The 19,150-nt window shown below is 34.9% G+C and overlaps 1 protein-coding gene across 1 annotated transcript in view; it reads right to left on the bottom strand.

Annotated features, from left to right (window-relative positions):
* Positions 1–19,150, bottom strand: part of Vegfc (vascular endothelial growth factor C) — a 99,347-nt gene that overhangs the window by 17,830 nt on the left and 62,367 nt on the right. Inside the window, exons 2-4 of the mRNA XM_021170241.2 lie at positions 13,236–13,437; positions 10,910–11,100; positions 2,333–2,484 (exon numbers count right to left, since the gene is read on the bottom strand). Coding sequence (XP_021025900.1) covers positions 2,333–2,484; positions 10,910–11,100; positions 13,236–13,437 — 545 coding nt within the window. The remainder of the gene's footprint in view (positions 1–2,332; positions 2,485–10,909; positions 11,101–13,235; positions 13,438–19,150) is intronic.

Genomic DNA, 19,150 nt, shown 5'->3' with positions numbered 1-19,150 from the left:
TTTCCAAGACTTTTATCATGAATGGGTGTTGGATTTTGTCAAAGGCTTTCTCAGCATCTAACAAGATGATCATGTGGTTTAATGTCCTTTTGATTTAATGGATTAAAATTAAGTAACTCATCCCATTCATTGCCACTAGACTGTTCAATTTCATTACATCTTCATAACACTGTTGTCATGAAGCAATTAACCAACCAGTAAATCCTGCACCCTTAGCTTTAAGATACTGGTGTCTCCACGTAATGTTCATCTCTGTGTGTCTCTTCCTCTCTACTTCCTTGATTATACACTTCTCTTTATATTTTGTAGTACATTGATGTAGCTGTAGTATATTGCCATATAAAAGCATAATCAGTAAATTATATAATAGAATATAAAAGTTATGAAATAAACAAGGTAGATGTTCATGTAATAACCCAATTACATCTCTAAGGCATATTGTCCAGAGCAAAAAAGCAAGACAGTCATCTCAACACAGAAACAGTCCTGAATTTTGTATTTTGATGAGAAAGTTGCAGGGGAAGGACCTTAATCTGAAGTCTGAGAAACAGATGTGATCTTAGAAAGGCAGAAAAGAAAGAGAAGTCCCTTTGAGCTAAAATCCTAATAGAAACAAGATTGAGAACAGGAAATGAACTTGTGATTGGGCATTTAGACTTTGTAAAACACAGACATGGAGATTAATGACAAGGAAGATGACAGAGGAAAAAAAAAGTTGAGGAATATGTGCTCGATTCTTTAAGCAATTGATAAGCACTCTTCGTGGATGAATCCAATAGTGTCTTTTAAAGCTTACAATAGTGAATAGAAATAGGAGGAGAAAGTGATAATACTAAGAAACTGGCTTGACACTGATGTGCTCAATCAGAGGTACACAGAGAGTGCAGTAGATGAATATAATTCTATGTAATTTTATGTAAGTTGGAACAGGTATTGCCCTCTTCTCCCAAATGACCAGTGTACTTATGTGTGATAAAAGAAGAAATAATTAGCCATACCTGCAATTTCAAAGTCTCAAAAAAATATGAGAACTCTGTGCCATGAAAAGTGGGGAAGTAAAAGAGATTGAACTCGTCTTTGGACTTGACATATAGCTAATCTAATTACATGGAAGTGTAAGATAAGTGTAGAAAAATTACTAGAAACCAAGAATATGGTCAGATCTTCAGATGAAATCTGGGGAAGCAGGAACACAAAGATGATACCCGAAGTTCTGAGAATGAATGCTCTGTCTAAGGAAATAGGGTCTAGAGAATGAACAGCACTCTGAGGGATGCATGAATGAGCCAACAGAGACAACCTACTCTTGAGTTAAGGCGCTTGCTTTGCCTTCTTATAGTACCATGTTTTCTTCACAGATATCTACTAGACCTTTTCCTTTTCGTGCCAAGGAGGGCAGATTTGTGTTAATATTTAAGCTATCATTGAGTTCTCGAAAATGCCTTAAGAAGGCCACTTATCTGCCAGATTAAGTTGGGCAGCATGAGGAGACCCCACAGGAAGCCCACCATTAGTGAAACATTTTTTGCCAGAGCTTCTAAGGTGAAAGAGTTTCTTAAATTTCTGTCCTACATACTGCCCATCTACTTATGCTGTTGTAATACGTTCTGGATTTATGCTTGATTCACGCTTAAGTACTGATTACATATACCAGAAATAATTTTTTAAATTGCTGAGCTTCATCTTGGTTTTGGGGTTCAAAGTTCCTAAGACTTAAATGACAATGAAAATTATTCTATGTTAATTATTCAGAGTGTCCAAATGAATGCTTTGTCATTCCCTTTAATCAAATGCTACTGTTTGCTAAGCTAAAATGAAGCCAGGAAGACAACTTGAATGTTAAATGATAGTATGAATGTTAATTCAAGTAATATTAAGAGAAATTTCAAGTAATTAAGATTTCAATAGTCACACTGTTGAAATTAGAAATAGGGAGATATATTTCAACTCTATCTTATATATATAATATGTATGGTTACTTTTTGTTTTGGACTTAATCACTAAGGTTTAAAATTTTAAGCTTTATAATCATTTGTAAAGAGATATTCAATTCCATAGATGTTAAATCGATGTGACTACTTAATTAGTTGTATGAATAGTGGTAGGTTGTGCACCATTCTATAGAATATCCTTTTTATATTGTGAACTACCCCAACTATGCAACAGGTAGCTCAGTATAATTTGACTTTTATTTTCTAATACCTTTTGTTTTGTATTCCATGAGAAATATAACAGTCTTTTACAAAACTTCCTTCAATAAACTTGTGTTTATTGGAAGATAATTTTATGTTAGGAGTAGATGTAGAAAAAAATAGACTTAATTCATACTCACTGTGGTAATGTTGCTGGCAGAGAACGTCTAATAATTGAATGAACTTGTCTGTAAACATCCAGTTTAGACATGCACCGGCAGGAAGTGTGATTGGCAAAACTGATTGTGACTGGTTTGGGGCCTTGAGAGAGAGGCACTGTAATTTCAAACAACTACAAGGGACAAAAAGAAGAAAAGTATTATATAGATGCTGGAGAGGACTTTTATGGTAAATGTTGGAGTCCAAAAGAGTGAGTGAGATTAGCTTTCTACAATTTAATACTGTGTGTTACAGGCAGGGCATTAATGCTTTTCAAATGGTAACAGAGTAAAAAGTGGTTTGCACCCAACCAGTATCTTCCATTAGAATAATAAATAGTTCAGATGCTTACATCACTTTGCTAGTTATGAATTATACTCAAAGTATGATGAGCAACTAATGACATGGAACAAAACAGTGACAGACCACTGTGTTCAAGGACAGAGAATTATTTCAGAACCCCAGAATACTCAGTATCAAGGTCTTAAAGCCCAAGGATTTAAAATGTGACACAAATGATCTGGGGTAAATACATTCCTAACTCATGAGTGAATCTGCTGGCCACACAGCCTATAAATGCTCAGTTAAATTCTATTTTATGAAAACTGAACCCATAGACATAAATTATGCTTATGAAACTACTTTTCATTCCAAATGAAATTTCTCCGTGAAGTTTTTAGATATCTCAGATCTTAAGAATTTACAACATTTAAAACAAACAAACAAAAAGTGAGCAATCCATTCTTTTAACAGACAAAGATGTGTAATTGCAATTTTAACAGACCTTATAAAAATGAGCTAAAAATAAGTTAGCCATTTTACATTGCTGCTGAATTGAACTAGAGTCTGAAGATGCAGTTTACCTAAGGTGTCTACTGCACTCCTAGTTTATGGAGAACTTCAGTTCTCAAAGAGGAAAAAAAAAACTGGCAATGTTTTAACCAGAACACAGAGATTAAGTGGATATTGATTCTAAAGATTTATAAGCCAATTTATTACTAAAAAAATGGTAAAAGTGAAACCCTACCCATTAGCTGCTTGTTTGTAAGATGGATTGATAGTAGAGAAATGGCAGTTGAGCCCTGTGTTATTCTGTATTGTTGTGGCAATCTGAGATATGCTACAATGGACAAAACACCTCAGACCTGTGAAACTGCTCCCTCCCTGGCTGTAATTTCAAGCCATCGGTTGACAATTACTGGCAAGAATAAGGGGCTAAAATTCTCCTGACAGTTGTGGATATACAGTATAAAGACAGTATGGATGGGCTTAAAAGTTTGGGATACACAGAATAAAGAGAACATAGCTGGACCTGAAGATTGTGGTAAGTGAAAGGAGCCAGGCATAGAAATACAGGTACCATGAGATCTCATAAGTTTGTGGAAAATAAAGTATCTGATGTCAATGAAACTAAGGTAGAAATGTTGGTTTCCAGAAACTAGGGAGGAGTGGGGTGGACATGCTACAGTTAGGCTGTGGTAATTAGGTCTGGGGCGCTATTTCACAGTGAAGGGACTACTTATAGTGATCATGTATTGCCTATCTCAAAAAGCCAGAAGGATTTTCACTATCTATTGTATGAATAAGTTATATTTGAGGAGATAGGGATGTAGCCTGATTACACAAAGTATGCATATTTAAACAATATGTAGCATACTATTAATATGAAATTCTATATTTTAATGGACCTATCAAAATAAATGTATATATACATATATATTTACATATACACATATATATATATGTATATGTGTATATATATATGTGTGTGTGTATGTATATATGTGTATATATATATATACACACATATATACATATATATATGGACCATCTAAATTATACGATGTACATTTTCCTTATTTGAAGCATGCATACATCTACATTAAACAATACAAATACTTTCTAGGAAAATACAACATATTCATAAAAGATGGATGAAAGATTATACCCTTATAGGATATTTTTCTTAGCTTCCATGTTTAAAAACTGTATGGGTTTGGAAAAGTGGTTAAGCTTTTCTAAGGTATATATTTTTCTTTAATTATCAGTTAACTAAAGGTAATATAATAATTGTTTTGTTATTTCATGAAATGGCTATAAAATTATTTATAACATATTATATGTGGATATGACTATGTATATAGTTTGCTATAGAGATGTTAGTATTTGCATAAATTCTCAAGGTTATATGTGTTTTTTAGAATATTTTATATTTTTCATAGACAATATATGACTACAATAAAGCCATAATTGTGATTTTGAGTTCTTCTCTGAGCACATATTTGCTTATGTTACTGGCAGAAAATTTCTGATTTAATGAAGTGACTGACATCTTTACCTATAGATAGCTTCTTTTATGAAAGAATTTTGCAGGCCTACATATGGTACAGCTTATTTTATTTTTCATGCCATGGATTAAGACTACAACATCAAGAAACATAGAAGATATGTAAGTTGTGTACACCAGGAGGATTTTAAATATATTTATCAATCATTCCTATAATTTTTCTGGTATTGGGGGATACAGCTTGGGATTTTGCACATGATTTAACATTAAACTATGCTTCACTTCTTAGTTTTATCTTTATGATTTGACTTTCATATTTACCATATCTTACATTTTACAGTGCAAATGATAGCAAGACATACAGGTCAGTAAATAAAGTCTAATAATGCTTATATAATGAACTGTTAAGTTTGTGTCTAGAACTGGAGGAGAGTTATACAGTGGTTGTCAGTATCAACATCGTGAATAAAATCATGGACAGTGATGTGTGATTTAGTGAGATGATAGAGAATGAAAAGAGAATGTATGTAACAAAGAAACTCAGGGGTCAGGAACATTCATAGAGAAGGCAAATAAACTTGTAAATATCTTGTGAAAAGGCCGACTTGTAATTGGGAAGGCCACGAGGGTATATGCCATGGAAAAAAATTTCTCCTTAAACTCTTATTTTCTTGTTCAGATCTTCAATAATGATTTATTGAGTATCTATAAGCTACTATAAAGTCCTTGCTGGGATTCCTAGATGGTAATCATCAATAACGATACTCGCTCCTATGCAGCTTCCGGATACCACGTGTATCAATGAGAGGGAATGACACACGTGTGAACATGTACAGACGCACACACATGTCCCTGTACACACAGAGATAAACACATAATGGTGATAGATAGATGTTATATGAGAATTTTCAAGGTACCAGAGAGTTTCTAAAAAAATAAAAATAAAAATAAATGCTTCTAAGAAATTATTAAGCACAGTGTAACCTTCATGTGAAATTGTCCCCATTTCATGAAATCTGAACAATGCAGTTAACTTTAATTCTCTGTCAATGAAGTCATGACCTATATAAACACATTGATTCTTGGGGTAGCAGTGGATTATAGCATGCTTTAATACTATACGTTGATGTCAGACTAATTTTCATTTTAATCTGTACATACTAGTATTTTTTAATTCATTTATATTCAAGGTACAAAATTCAGACTTGGTGTACAGAATAAGATAGTGGTCCCTAGCTAGTATATCTACTCAGTAGGTACCAAAGACACCACAAACTTACTTAATATTGCAATTAACTGCAGTCCTATATTTACTAAACCAGTCTTATGCTATAAAGAAGGTACTTCTAGCCTAACTCATAATATTAATTTATATTTGACTTAATATTTAAGTGGTAAGAACATTACTTATGAACTCTGATATTATTTATATCTACCTGCTTTGTATTGGCTTTGGAACACATTTAAAATGGTATGCATATAAAGAAGGCATTTTTAAAAGTTTGGGAATTTAAAAACATCTGATTTTATATTCTGTGAAAGTGTGCTAAATAAAGCAAAACAGGAAATATTTTTGACCTTAGGTTCCCTGTTGTTATCTACTGGCATTCTTTAGTAAGAATATGTAATGGTCAATTCTCACCAACAAGAATGGACTGCTAATAAATAGAGTGCACTTTGAAACAATAGTGTTTACCCAGCATAGCAACTCCTACCCAGCAACAGTTCAATCTCCATACCCCTTACAGGCTGGTCAAGACAGATGCAGAGCTTCCTCACTGGGAATACCCTGGAGTACAGTTTATTTCAAAATTCAACAGGAATATTGTGGGATACAAATATGTTCCTAAAATGAGACTTTTAAAACATCTTCATATCTGAAATAGAATTCTCTTTTCTCTTCTAATTATCCTAGCTTTGAGCACATTCAACGTTAAAAAAAGAAAAAAAGGAAAAAGTAAAAGTTGTGACTGGAAGGTATAAAAGCAATAATTCCTAAAAATGAGAAGAGGTGAAAGTTCAAAGTTCATGTCAGCAGTTAAACTGAGTGTCCTGGCCACACGCCCACAGCTGTTCAAAGCCTTTAGAACTCAAGAGTAGATTTAAAATGAAAAGCAGATAGAAGAGTCTTGACACTCAGCTCTGAACACATTTTAACTTACTGTGATGCATGAAACTCACACCACATTACAAATAGGTTAAAACCTCAAGTCAGGAGCTTTCAGAGTCCTTGATAAAATTCTTAACACCATCAATATCTTTATTTGACCAAAAGCAACGTTTTTTTCAAAGATTTATTGGTAAAATAGTATTTTCTTCAGGAAAATATTATTATTGCACAACTTTCTGCTAACTTTTCCTGGTCAAGAGCTCTTTCTCCACATCAAGATGAAACCTGTTTTAAGCAACTGTACTTGCCAAATATTAATTTGTTAAGGACACAACACAAATCATATTCCATTTAAAAATACATGAATACATATGAGTGGAATAAATTAATCTTTCATGCCCCTGCAGCATTCTGGAAGAAATATTTCTAACTACAGTGCAAATAGTACCTCCTACTTGTACTATAAAGATCCATATTATACTGAGGCACAAATGTATTCTGTTGTAAAAGACATGATAAATTGTATTCAAATATAAAGAAATAATTTTGGCAATACATGTTTATATAATTTCTATAAACTTAAAGAAACAAATTGCTGTATCTTTTTGAGTGGGAAATACAGAACTTTAAACAATGCTTAAAATTAGTTCATGAAGCTAGACTGGTGTCTCTTGCCTAGTGCTAATGACTATTAAAAAAAAAAAAAAAAACTGCTCAATTTCTTGAGAGCAAACTTCAGGCCTAGCAGTGATACCTTTGGTCCAAGTAACCATGCATTCATTATTATTATCTTTATGATGCCATTTTGGGGGAAATGGGAACATTCAAGGAACTTCTGACAACACACATGCATTTTCAAAGCAGATAGCTTTCTTCTGGCTCTACTTTAATCAACAAATATCTTATTTTCTGCAAGATTCACTTTAGCTTTTGCTGTGATCTCCTAAATGTACAGGTTCACATAGGAAAATACACTCAGGGCATGTTCATGTGAGAGGCTATGATGGCATTCTGTCTATAGGCTTCTAGCCATTCCAGGGGGAGCCTGCTGAAGCAGTTGCTATTGGTTACATCAGTTTGGAATGCACAGCCCATGTGGTTTCACTTTGCAACTAGAAACTGGCTTCCTCCTGCATTCTGATAACCTGCCCTTCACAGAGACCCATAAAAAACACATTTCTATGATGTTTCCATTTTAAAAATCAACAATTGGAGCATAACACTAGAAATGCTGGTGTTGTTAAGGTTTATATACTCAGACTGGTGAAGTTGGCTGCTAAAATATGTGTCTGAAACTTTAACAAAACAAAAGCTTGGGTCCCCTCACACACACAGTTTTACCTTAAAGATATTTAACAATAAGAAATTTATTGGAAAAATATCTTCACACATTCCCACGTGTACATTGAAAAAGTATCTTTTTTTATAAATATAGGAGAAAGTTATTCAGTGGAAGATTTAACAAACTGTATTAGTAAAAGGAGAAATACAACTGAACACTTCTTTCCTGCCTTGGGGAGTTTCATGCTTTAGCCACAAAAACTCCATGAAAGCACTTTTGTAAACCTGTAGGGTTCTCATTTGGAACACATCCACTAATTTTAATAACTCTATGAGTATTAATTTTTTTTTAATTTTTAGTTTTAATTACGTGTATGTATGCAAGGGAGGGGGCATACTGAGTGCAGGGGCCTGTGGAGACTAGAGCAGTTCTTTCCCCTGAAGCTGGAGTTACAGACATTTGTGACCCATCAGAAATCAGTGCTGAGAATTGAATTCTGGTCCTGTACAAAATTGGTACTCTAAACCTCTTAACCCAAATATTAATTCCCTTGGCCACATACTAATTCTATTGAAGAGAATCTATATGTCATTACTTACTGTAAAACAACACTAAGTTCCACTCATTTAACTAAATTTCAGTTAAGTTTATTAGTATAAAGAAACAAACAAACAAAAAAACACAAGAATTATGGAAACCACATTCACCTCTGCAGGTGAACAGCCAAGAGCTGTGGAATCTGAATAGCAGCAAGAAGCAGCTTTTACAAGTGAAAACAATAACAAATGGGAGCTGAGAGGAAGAGACTGTAGAAGGCCCAGGGAAGTTGTGTCTTAAAGAATGGAACAATATTCAACTTAGTATCTCTGTACAAATCAGACCTCATGATTTTTTTTTCAATATCCCATTCAGCAAACACAAGCTTATCAGCATGCTGGATAAATGCTGGTCCAAACTCAAGAACACAATGCTACTGAAAAGAGTTCATGTCACTACAAAATGTTCCAAGTATATTGGAAGAAGCTAAGTTTGGATATGGATATGAGACAGCACCTATTAGATTCCTGGTGAAAGATAAATATGGCTACATCAGGGTGAAGACATGATTTCGGGTGCAGAGATACTTGGAAGTTAGTTAGTGGGATCATTGAACTTTTAGTTAAAAGAAAACTTGGCTTGGCCAAACTGATGACAGGGTAACTTAATAAGAGACAGAACAACAGGAGAGGAAGGAGAGGATTGCTTCTCAGGCAGGAATAGGCATACCAACTGCCTTCCTAGGAGAAAGCTGAGTCGCAATTTTAAAGCAGGGATTATGGAAATCAGGCGAAAGATGGAATGGATCACTATGAAAAACAAACACAGTAGATGAGAAGACATGAGTGTGCAGCTGGAAAAGGGATCTTCACACAAGTGTTAGCTGCTCCCTGAGGTTTCTTGAGGCCCCACTGGCATAGAGCATTAAGAGAGACTTGTTTCTCTTCCCAGCTAATGTGATGCTATCCTTTCTGTTTGCCACACTTCAGCTTCCCCTCCTCCCCAGCTCCCCCTGTTCTTAGGCTTACATCTGCAAGCTATTGTAAACAACACATATCTAATACTGCCATTCTCCTCCTTAAAAAGGATGTTCACTGATACCCCATTGCTTTTAGAATAAGGCTAGAGTAGTCATCAAGGCCTGATGAATATCCCTGTAACTTACCCTTCCGTATCTCCTGATACACTATCTTGGGTCCAATTTTTTATGTCCCATTTTCTTTGTTCCCTTTAATTCTTAGAGATTACCTACTTTCCTCGGCTCTAATGTCTTCACATATACCTTCTAGTTAGGCTTAGTGATTAATTTTTGACAGGATAGACTGGCATTAATTGAGGGAATTGTCTTAATTTCCACAGTCATTGACATTATAGTAAATTAAGACAATGTTTAGCTGATTTTGTTGATCAGCTGATATTGTGGATCAGCTAAAGCAGTTAAACTATCAATTTGAAAAAAAAATTACCTTGAGCAAATCAAATTGGAGTTTACATTTTTTTTTCTTTTTCCTTTACAGCACAGAACACGATTGTTTAATTTTAGACTTGGAGTAAGTATTTTTGCTACATTTCTACAACCATAGGATCTAAACATTTAAAAGGTTTGACTGGTAAATAAAAATGGTTATTCCATGGTGTGTGTGTGTGTGTGTGTGTGTGTGTGTGTGTATGTGTGTGTGTGTGTGTGTGTGTGTCTGTTTTTTAATGTGTGTGGGAGTGTAAGTACATGTACTTATGAAAGATAGAGGTTAACCATATCTTAGTATCCATCTACTTGGCTATAATCCGTGAGGCTTACTTACTGGATTAGACTGGCTGACACTGAGCTTATCTCTGACTCCTTAGCACAGGAATTATAAACCCAGATCACTGGGCAGGACACTGGTACTAGAGACTGAACTTTTAACAACTGAGTAATTTTACTAGTTTCTATTGATGAATATTCTCGAAGTTCACCACAGATGCGGCTATGAATAAGTGTATACATAGTACATGTAGACATATATATTCTATATGCTGTATATGCTATCAATGATTTATAGTATGTATGTATATACATATATATACACATATATATTTAAACTACGCCATGCATATTTATTGTTTTCTTTACTATGCATTGACCCTATTATAGGAACAGAATTTATAATGCATTAATTTCTTTCTTTGTAAAACTGTCGCATCAAAAAACCACATCATCGAAACATTTAATTCATTCCCCAATGAAAATATAAGAATCTCTGGCTTGAATTAAGTCACTTCAGTGAGACCAATCCTCTAAGTCCCTCCTCCCCAATCACTCACAGGACACTAAGGCAGCCACTGAGACACAGAATACCTACCGTCTTGCTGAGGTAACCTGTGCTGGTGTTCATGCACTGCAGCCCCTCGCTGTTGCAGCAACCCCCACATCTGTAGACGGACACACATGGAGGTTTAAAGAAGGTGTTTGTGGCTGCTCCAAACTCCTTCCCCACATCTATACACACCTCACGTGGCATGCATTGAGTCTTTCTCCACTCATTATCAATACCTGTCGAGTCACAGGGAAGTCAATTAAGTTACACAGAAGCCACCAAGGGAGACGCAGAGCCTACAGCATTTGTCATTTACTCATATTTAACTTCAGATCTTAAGATTTGGTGTAAAACAATTAGAGAAACAATGGCTAGGATCCTAAACTTCCCTGTGAATGAGAATGTAATATATTCAGCAGAATAACTGTGACACATTCTTTTAGAATTATTTCTATGGGGGTGGGGGTAACACCAAAATTAGAATTAAATTAAGGATTTCAAAAACATCACATCACTATCCTAATACAAATATTTGGTTCTCCTTGCTTAAAAAGGTGGGAATTTAATATGTGTACGTTTACAAAATATGCACAAAGAGAGCCATGTTCTTTGCCTGCATGTACAATTTTTGTGGTCTTGAATTAAATGTAAACAGCATGTTTTTGCTATGCTTTTTAAACTGACATGTAAATAAAAAGGAAACTATGGTTTTGGTGTCAATTCAAAAATCATTCTCAGGCCAACCATCCGGGTAATTTAAAATAATGTGGCTAGGTGCAAGGCGAGGCCAGTTTCCACTTATTTAGATTGGTAGTCTAAACTGACTCTTTGAAGGAAAATCAAATTACCCATCCCTTTTCTGCTTTCTCCTGGACCTTCACTTTCAATGGGTTATATAGAGGCTTACCAGGGACTCTTGACTTTGCACTATATTAAAAATGCTGCAATTTCTAAGTGTTATAGTTTATTTCTCCCATATTTACTCTCCCCTATTCTCTAGAATAACATTTTTAAGGACTATAAATTACAGGTTATGCCACCATGAATCCAGTAAACTTGTTTGGTTCTGCTTTAAATATACTTTGCAATATCAAATTATGAGTATGTGTGGGGGGGTGGGAGAGGTTGTGGTTCATACAGAAGAATACTTCAAGTCTTCTATCACTCACTCTCTACCTTTATTGCCTTGAGATAGGAATTCTTTTTCAGTGAACCAGAAACTCTCAGTAGACTAAGATGGTTGACCAGCTAGCTCACAGGGCCTTCCTGTTTTGTTTTATGCATGCTGGGGTTATAGGTACCCATAACTATGCATATCTTTACATGGCTGCCTGGGATTCAAACACACATCTTCATGCTGGCATAGAGAGCTCTCTTACCTATTGAGGCAGCTTCCTGGCTCCAACATCAAACTTTAAAACACCATAATATTTAAAACTTAAATGGTCCCACCAACTCATATTATGCCACTTTTCACATCATGCTTTTTGTGAAACACTATGGTAAATATTCATCTGCTTCAAAAAAAAGACAACTGTGAGCCAGTTATCTCTGGTGTAATAAGACAGCAAGTAGCTTTTGAAAACTGATTTGGGTTAGTAAACTTTATTTCTGTATTTTCAAGTTTGCGTGTGTGTGTCTGTGTGTGTGTGTGTGGATGGGGTAGGAGGTGTGTGCACGCACGTCCACTTGTCTGTCATCTATGAGGATAGCACCTAAAGCATTAAGCATCATATGTATAATATATAAATGTTCTAGCATGTAAGGGAAACTATGTCTGAATTCAAACCAAAAAGAAAATATATGCATTTTTTAAGTATTCATTTTCTTGAAATATAAACCTTTCAACCAGTGGTTTTCAACCTGTGGGTGGGTCACAACCCCTTTGGGAATAGAATAACTCTTTTACAAGTTTCACCTAAGACTACCGGAAAAGATAGATATTTACATTATGACTCATAACAGTATCAACATTAGAGCTATGGGGTAGCAAAAAAACTAATTTTATGGGTGGGGTCATCACAACACAGGGAACTTTCCTAAAGGATTGAGCATTAGGAAGGTCGAGAACCACTTAATTACATTAACCTAAGACACTAAAATAAATGAACACAGTGTAGAAAATTTATTGAAGCATTTTCAAATGTTTTCAATGGGCTATTGCCTCAATTACCAAGTGTGTGTTGCCATGGATGTATCTTCTAGCTGTGGATTTCAAGAAATCATCCAGTTTCATCACTGTTGAGTGTACTAGGCTCCATATGCTCACACGGCATAGTCACTGTGAGTGTACAAGGCTCTTTTTGCCCACACTGATATTGTCATTCATGAGTATACAAGGCTCTGTACACAGTCAGCAACCTGTACTTACTTTTCAGGATCTCTGTGTTATAATGTGCAGCAGCAAATTTTACACTGTCCCCTGTCCTGGTATTGAGGGTGGGCTGCTGCCAGCCGCCTTTCCGCAGCTGGCACTTGTACATTTTCCAGTAGTCTGGGTATAGGACAGACATGAGCTCATCTACGCTGGACACAGACCGCAACTGCTCCTCCAGGTCTTTGCCTTCAAAAGCCTGTCAAAGACAATTGCAGGATCAATACTTCCCCAGACTAAGAGTTTAGGAAACAAACTCAAAATCTTTCTGGTTTGATGTGACTGACAGTGTATCTGCTAATAAAAGTATTATTAACAAATCGTGACTTGCTAAAATTGTCATGGTAAAATTAAATTTACATTAATATTTAAATGTCTCTGGAATAACTAAGTTAAACTGTATTTTTTATAAGACAAAAAATGTTAGATATAATTTTTAAAATTATTTTTTAGATTATTCAAGTCACAGCTCTATATCATATTGACAACTCTGTTGACTTACAAACTTATTCACACACACACATATTGTTTCATATACTGTGAATGTAAAACAACACAGATTTCCTCTAAAGTTGAGTATCAGCATCAATACAATATAACTAAAGTCTTTTAAAATACATCCATATTAATTTTAATGAAAATATAATTGCATAATAGATTTTAAAGTTGGATTAAAGGCTGCATTGTAGTGTAGGGAAACAGCACTTGTCTAGAATGCTCAAAGCTCTGGCTTTGATTCCTAACACTAAGAGAAAAGACAAACATCTGGACCAGTTATGGCAATATGAAATAATCATTGAAGTTGAACTTTAGAGGAGATTTTAACATTACTGAAAACAACACAAATAACTTCCCAATATCTACACATGGAGTATTTGCTGGAGAAAAATCTCACATGTGACACAAAATTCAAGACTCAAAGGTTGTCAGATCTAAATTCATCACTGATGAAAAGAACCAACATGAAGGCAAAGGCATTGAAGAAAACTCACTCTATGTGATGATGTGTGCGAAAATACCTTCTGAGAATTTCAAATCAAATATTTATATCTATATCTAATATATATATATATATATATATATATATATATATAGAGAGAGAGAGAGAGAGAGAGAGAGAGAGAGAGATTATTTGGCATTCAGCACTTGATAAAGCTAGAGAATAAGACAGTGATCAGATAGAGTTGTGGTCATTGTCATGTGAAATAAAATGTCATAATGCTTCAGCTAGTAACCAGTTATTAAATAGGTCCCAGAAAACAAGGAGCAGTGAGTGCTATATGCTACATGTGACAGGAGGGTTGCTAGAACTCTTCCTTTACAACTTTGCTAAGACTACAGTCAACCTCTGACATTATGCCACCATACAATACTACTGAGTAGGTCATGTGTTCACTGAACCAAAAAGAGCACTAATAGACTTCTACCACCTAATGAGAGACACACAGAGAATATGGAAAGTGAATATGTATATAATATATATATATATAGATAGATATATAGACAGACAGACAGACAGACAGACAGACAGACAGACAGACAGATAGATAGATAGATAGATAGATAGATAGATAGATAGATAGATAGATAGATATGAGGATAGAAAAAAGCAAGGAAAAGTAATGTTTTGAGGCCCAGAGGAGTACATATTTGTAGTTATTCAAGAAAAAGGTTGTATTACAAGCTGCTGGGACTTTCCACATATAGACAGTAAATTTACTTTAGAATCACACTTTACATAAGTGATGATGTTCTATCACATATGCATGCAAAGTCATTGTACGTATCTACATATATGAATATAAACTAGTGTTATATAGAAAATACAGAACTGTTCAAACAAGTTGAAAAAAACAACAGTTATCTCAGAAAGAGTCACAATACAACATGATGACCACTGTATGACATAAGCATGGGAAAGGTTCATAGTTTGTACATTAACCCATCCAGATAACATACATACTTGTAAAACAAAATTTACATATGGGTAGATTTAATTAATGTTTACTTTCTTGAGTAAAAAATAAAGCAAAACCGGCTATTTTCTACAATTTGTAGAGTTAATTAAGCTTTAATAAATTTTGTATTTTAAGTTTCGAGTAATGTATATACGTAACTTTTAATGAATCAGAATAAAAGTTTCACAGTGATCATCCATAAACACCTGGCAGGCTATCAGACTAGCTTTTTATAATTTCAGAGAAGGAACCTTTCATATAGAATCTAAATTATAAGAATCACTGAAAGGAGCAGAAATCTTTACAATCAAATAGAATAAAAGTAGATTTCAGCAGAGCAGCTCACTTCCTTTCCCCACTAGGTAGTCATTTTTGTATTGCATTTGTATCAATGATAACCTTGGGTAGAGAAAGACCCAGATGATCTCCATCTTGGAATGGAGATCCATATTATATTGGATAATATTAAAATTCAACTCTTTGGGCCATCATTTTACTATGTGAAATGCCAATACTGTCTTATTCTTGGAGGTTTTATGGTGACTCACTGAAAGACTTGACGTAAAAAGCATAATATAACTGTTGCAGGCAGCAAAGGAACTGTCATTTGTTGATTTGGAGATTAACAGAAACTTCTACACAGCTGTGATCACAAGATGTGTGATGCAGAATATCCTCTGATTCGCTTCTGACGTGTTCTAAGGAACTAGTAAACCAGGGATTGAGCACTGTGGAGTACGCAATAGGAGGGTGTTCAGTTAGGATTCCAAGGAATAGTGACAGAGTGTACAGAAGAAATAAAAATTAAGATTATAGTTGACCTTCTAGTGGTGGAACATGCAATTCAGACTCTACTCTGAAGATATGAAGAGGCCTCAGCAACTGAGCAAGTGACACACAAGAATTCTTCAATGGGAAGAGCTATTTACGTGAAAGTCAAGTTTGTTCTTAACATACTCCCTAGTCTTCACATTCACTAATTTTTTTTTTTTTTTTTTTTTTTTGGTTTTTCGAGACAGGGTTTCTCTGTATAGCCCTGGCTGTCCTGGAACTAAATACTTTTTAATAATCCCTTGCTTGAATATTCGTGGTTTTTGTTTTGCAGAAAAATTTTAAAAGAGACAGTATCTTATAATACACAATTTGAAATGAAGCTTCATACATTCTAAAACTGAATCTAATTTTGTATGTCAGTTAGGGTAGATCAAGTAAGTGATACCAGCTGTTGTCCTCGCATAGCTTTTTGCACCTTTTTATTAGCAAAGAATGACAGAAGAGCCACTGAAGGAAACATGATAAGCTGAAACCAAGGTCAAAGTTGAGTTAACAATGTGATAATCATGGGGCAACAGAACAACAAAAAATAAAAGAAAACAAAAAAAAATCAATCACCTTAATGACCATGTTAGCAGTCACATGACGAGAAAAAGCCTCTCATCTGCACCCCGTGTTTCTTCTCAGTTATGAGAAGCCATAACGCAAGCCAAGAGAGTCATAAACAATGTGGGCGCTCATCTACATGCCTCTGCTTTAAAAATACCTTTGTTTTTCAGAGTGATAAAGATGAGCCTGTTCCTATTGACGATAGGGAACTGTTGTGTTGGGAAGCCCTGCAGGGGGCAGTAGAGGGCTTCATTAGGTGGGATGTTTTAACTTAATCAGATGGCATAATATACATGGCATGGATTACACTCTTAAGAATATTCGAGAAGGTGGAAATTTTTATGATTTCACTCTGGAAAATCCTTTTAAAACTTTGGAATGAATGAAGGAGTGGGTTTCAAAACCACTACCTGTTTGGATTAATGACTGCATTACTCTGTGTCAGGAACACGCTTTCTGTTTGAACATTAAGTATTTCTTCACAGTGTTCCCTTGGCTCATAACAGCAAAATGTATTTATTTATATATAGTGTTCCAAAGTAAATCTCAAATGTTTATGAACTAGTTTCCTATTATTGGTTATAATTTCAAAAGCAAGCTTTATGTCTTTGAAAAATGTACGCTCAACTTTCTGGAAGTGGGCTTGTGTGGGTCAAGCACTGATAAAGCAAGAACATGGGGACTTTAGTTTGCAATGACAGGACAGATGTAATGCAGGACAGGTATGGTGGCTGCCTCTAACCCCACCTCCCAACCCCCACTCTCAGTGCTTCAGAGACAGACAGAGGTTAAAGTGAGAGAGTCCACAGGTACGGCAGACAGCATCAGGGTCAATTCCTGTGTCTACACTCATGATCACCCATGTGTTTGTACATCAGCACACATGTCAACATACACATGCAAAGAACACACAGACATACACTATAAATATGGGATGCTTAAAAATTTCTCTTGAAGTGAAGACAGATTATATGTTTTAAAACATTTGCTTTTAGTTAAGTTTCTTTAGTATGATAAAGAACAACATTAATCATAGATAATGCTAACATGATCTAGTACTGATGGTAATATTAATTGTATGATGTTTAATTTTAATTTAATATATAATACTCGATTAGAAAGTGAATAAGTCCTGATCACAGTTTGAAGGGATTTTATAAACTGAACTTCTCTAACTCCACACAGATAAGCATGGAGAACATAGAATATATCATATAAGTTTTTTTCATTCTATTTAATTATGATGGTTCAGTAAGTGTAACTAACATCGTTCTGGGTAGTTTTGAATTCTGTTTTTATTTTGCCTTGAGTTTACAATGGCAGAATGCTGTAGTGCATATACATACTATTGGGTTTCTTTTCTCAATCTTGATTTGTAATAGTGAACCATATTAGAAAGAAAGGTGCTGTTTTCCAGTTCTGTAAATGAATGCAATTTCTCTAGTCTATGTGTAGGGAGTACACATCTAGAGGGAACATAGTAAGAAAAGGAATTGATGGCTCATAAATTAAGCACATAATTATCTGCCCAGATAAGGTAGAAATGAATGGATCAATTTGCACTTCTGAGGGGTACATATGAATTCCCCTGCTCTGTGTCTTTACCAACAAATGTTAGTTGTTTTTTATATTTCAGTCCTTCTAATATGTAGATCATAATATCTCATTGTGATATAATGTATTTGCATATTTGTAGATGCAACTGCAAACTAAAACCTTTTTATTCTTTTCTGTGAATCATCTTTGCTGCTGTTACTTGTGAGAATATAAATGTATTTTGGATGTGTGCTTTTTACATTGTGTGCCTTTGGATATATAAATTACAGATAACTATGTTTTCACTCATTCAATAGTGATATCTGGTGAACAGAAGTGTGTGTGTGTGTGTGTGTGTGTGTGTGTGTGTGTGTGTGTGTGTGAATAAATAAACAATATCTGAGGATTTTCGTTTTTAAAGGTTTATGTTTCTGTCATATCTTTCAAAGAAACATTCAACTCAAGGTCATGAAAAAGCCATTATACATCATTATCTAAAATTTTTATTAATTTTGGGACAACCATGAACCTGGAACTGTTTATTCAGGGTAGTGTGAGTTAGGTGTCAGATCCTATTTTTTCATATCTAATTAAACCTACACCATTTCATTCAAAGACCCATCACTTTGGCATAGGACTAAATCTAGTCCCTTTTTATTTATGTGTGTAATTATGTACCCTTAGGTTAGTACAAAACCTCAGTTGTTTAATCATCAGTAAAGTGTTGTGCTAGAGACTGAACCCAGGGTCTTGCACACGAGAGGTTAAGGAAGTACTTTTTGGCAGAGCTACATCACCACCTCTTACAACAGCTTTATAATGAAGCTTGATATTAAGCGTACTATTTGGATTGTACATATAATTTTCCTAATTTAACAATAGAACGAATATCCAAAACAACTGACATTTTCTGCCTTTTTCTTCTATTAAAAACTTCAGTTAACAACCCTCTTCCAGTCAGAAAAGCACCGGGGCAGCTGGGGCGCAGGGTCAGCTGACACTCGCCAGCTACCCACAACACCCGCCACAGGATCT

The sequence above is a fragment of the Mus caroli genome, chromosome 8, assembly GCF_900094665.2.
Source record: "Mus caroli chromosome 8, CAROLI_EIJ_v1.1, whole genome shotgun sequence".
NCBI lineage: Eukaryota > Metazoa > Chordata > Mammalia > Rodentia > Muridae > Mus > Mus caroli.
The sequence above is the reverse complement of the archived record's forward strand: the minus strand, read 5'-3'. Positions and strand labels throughout refer to the sequence as shown.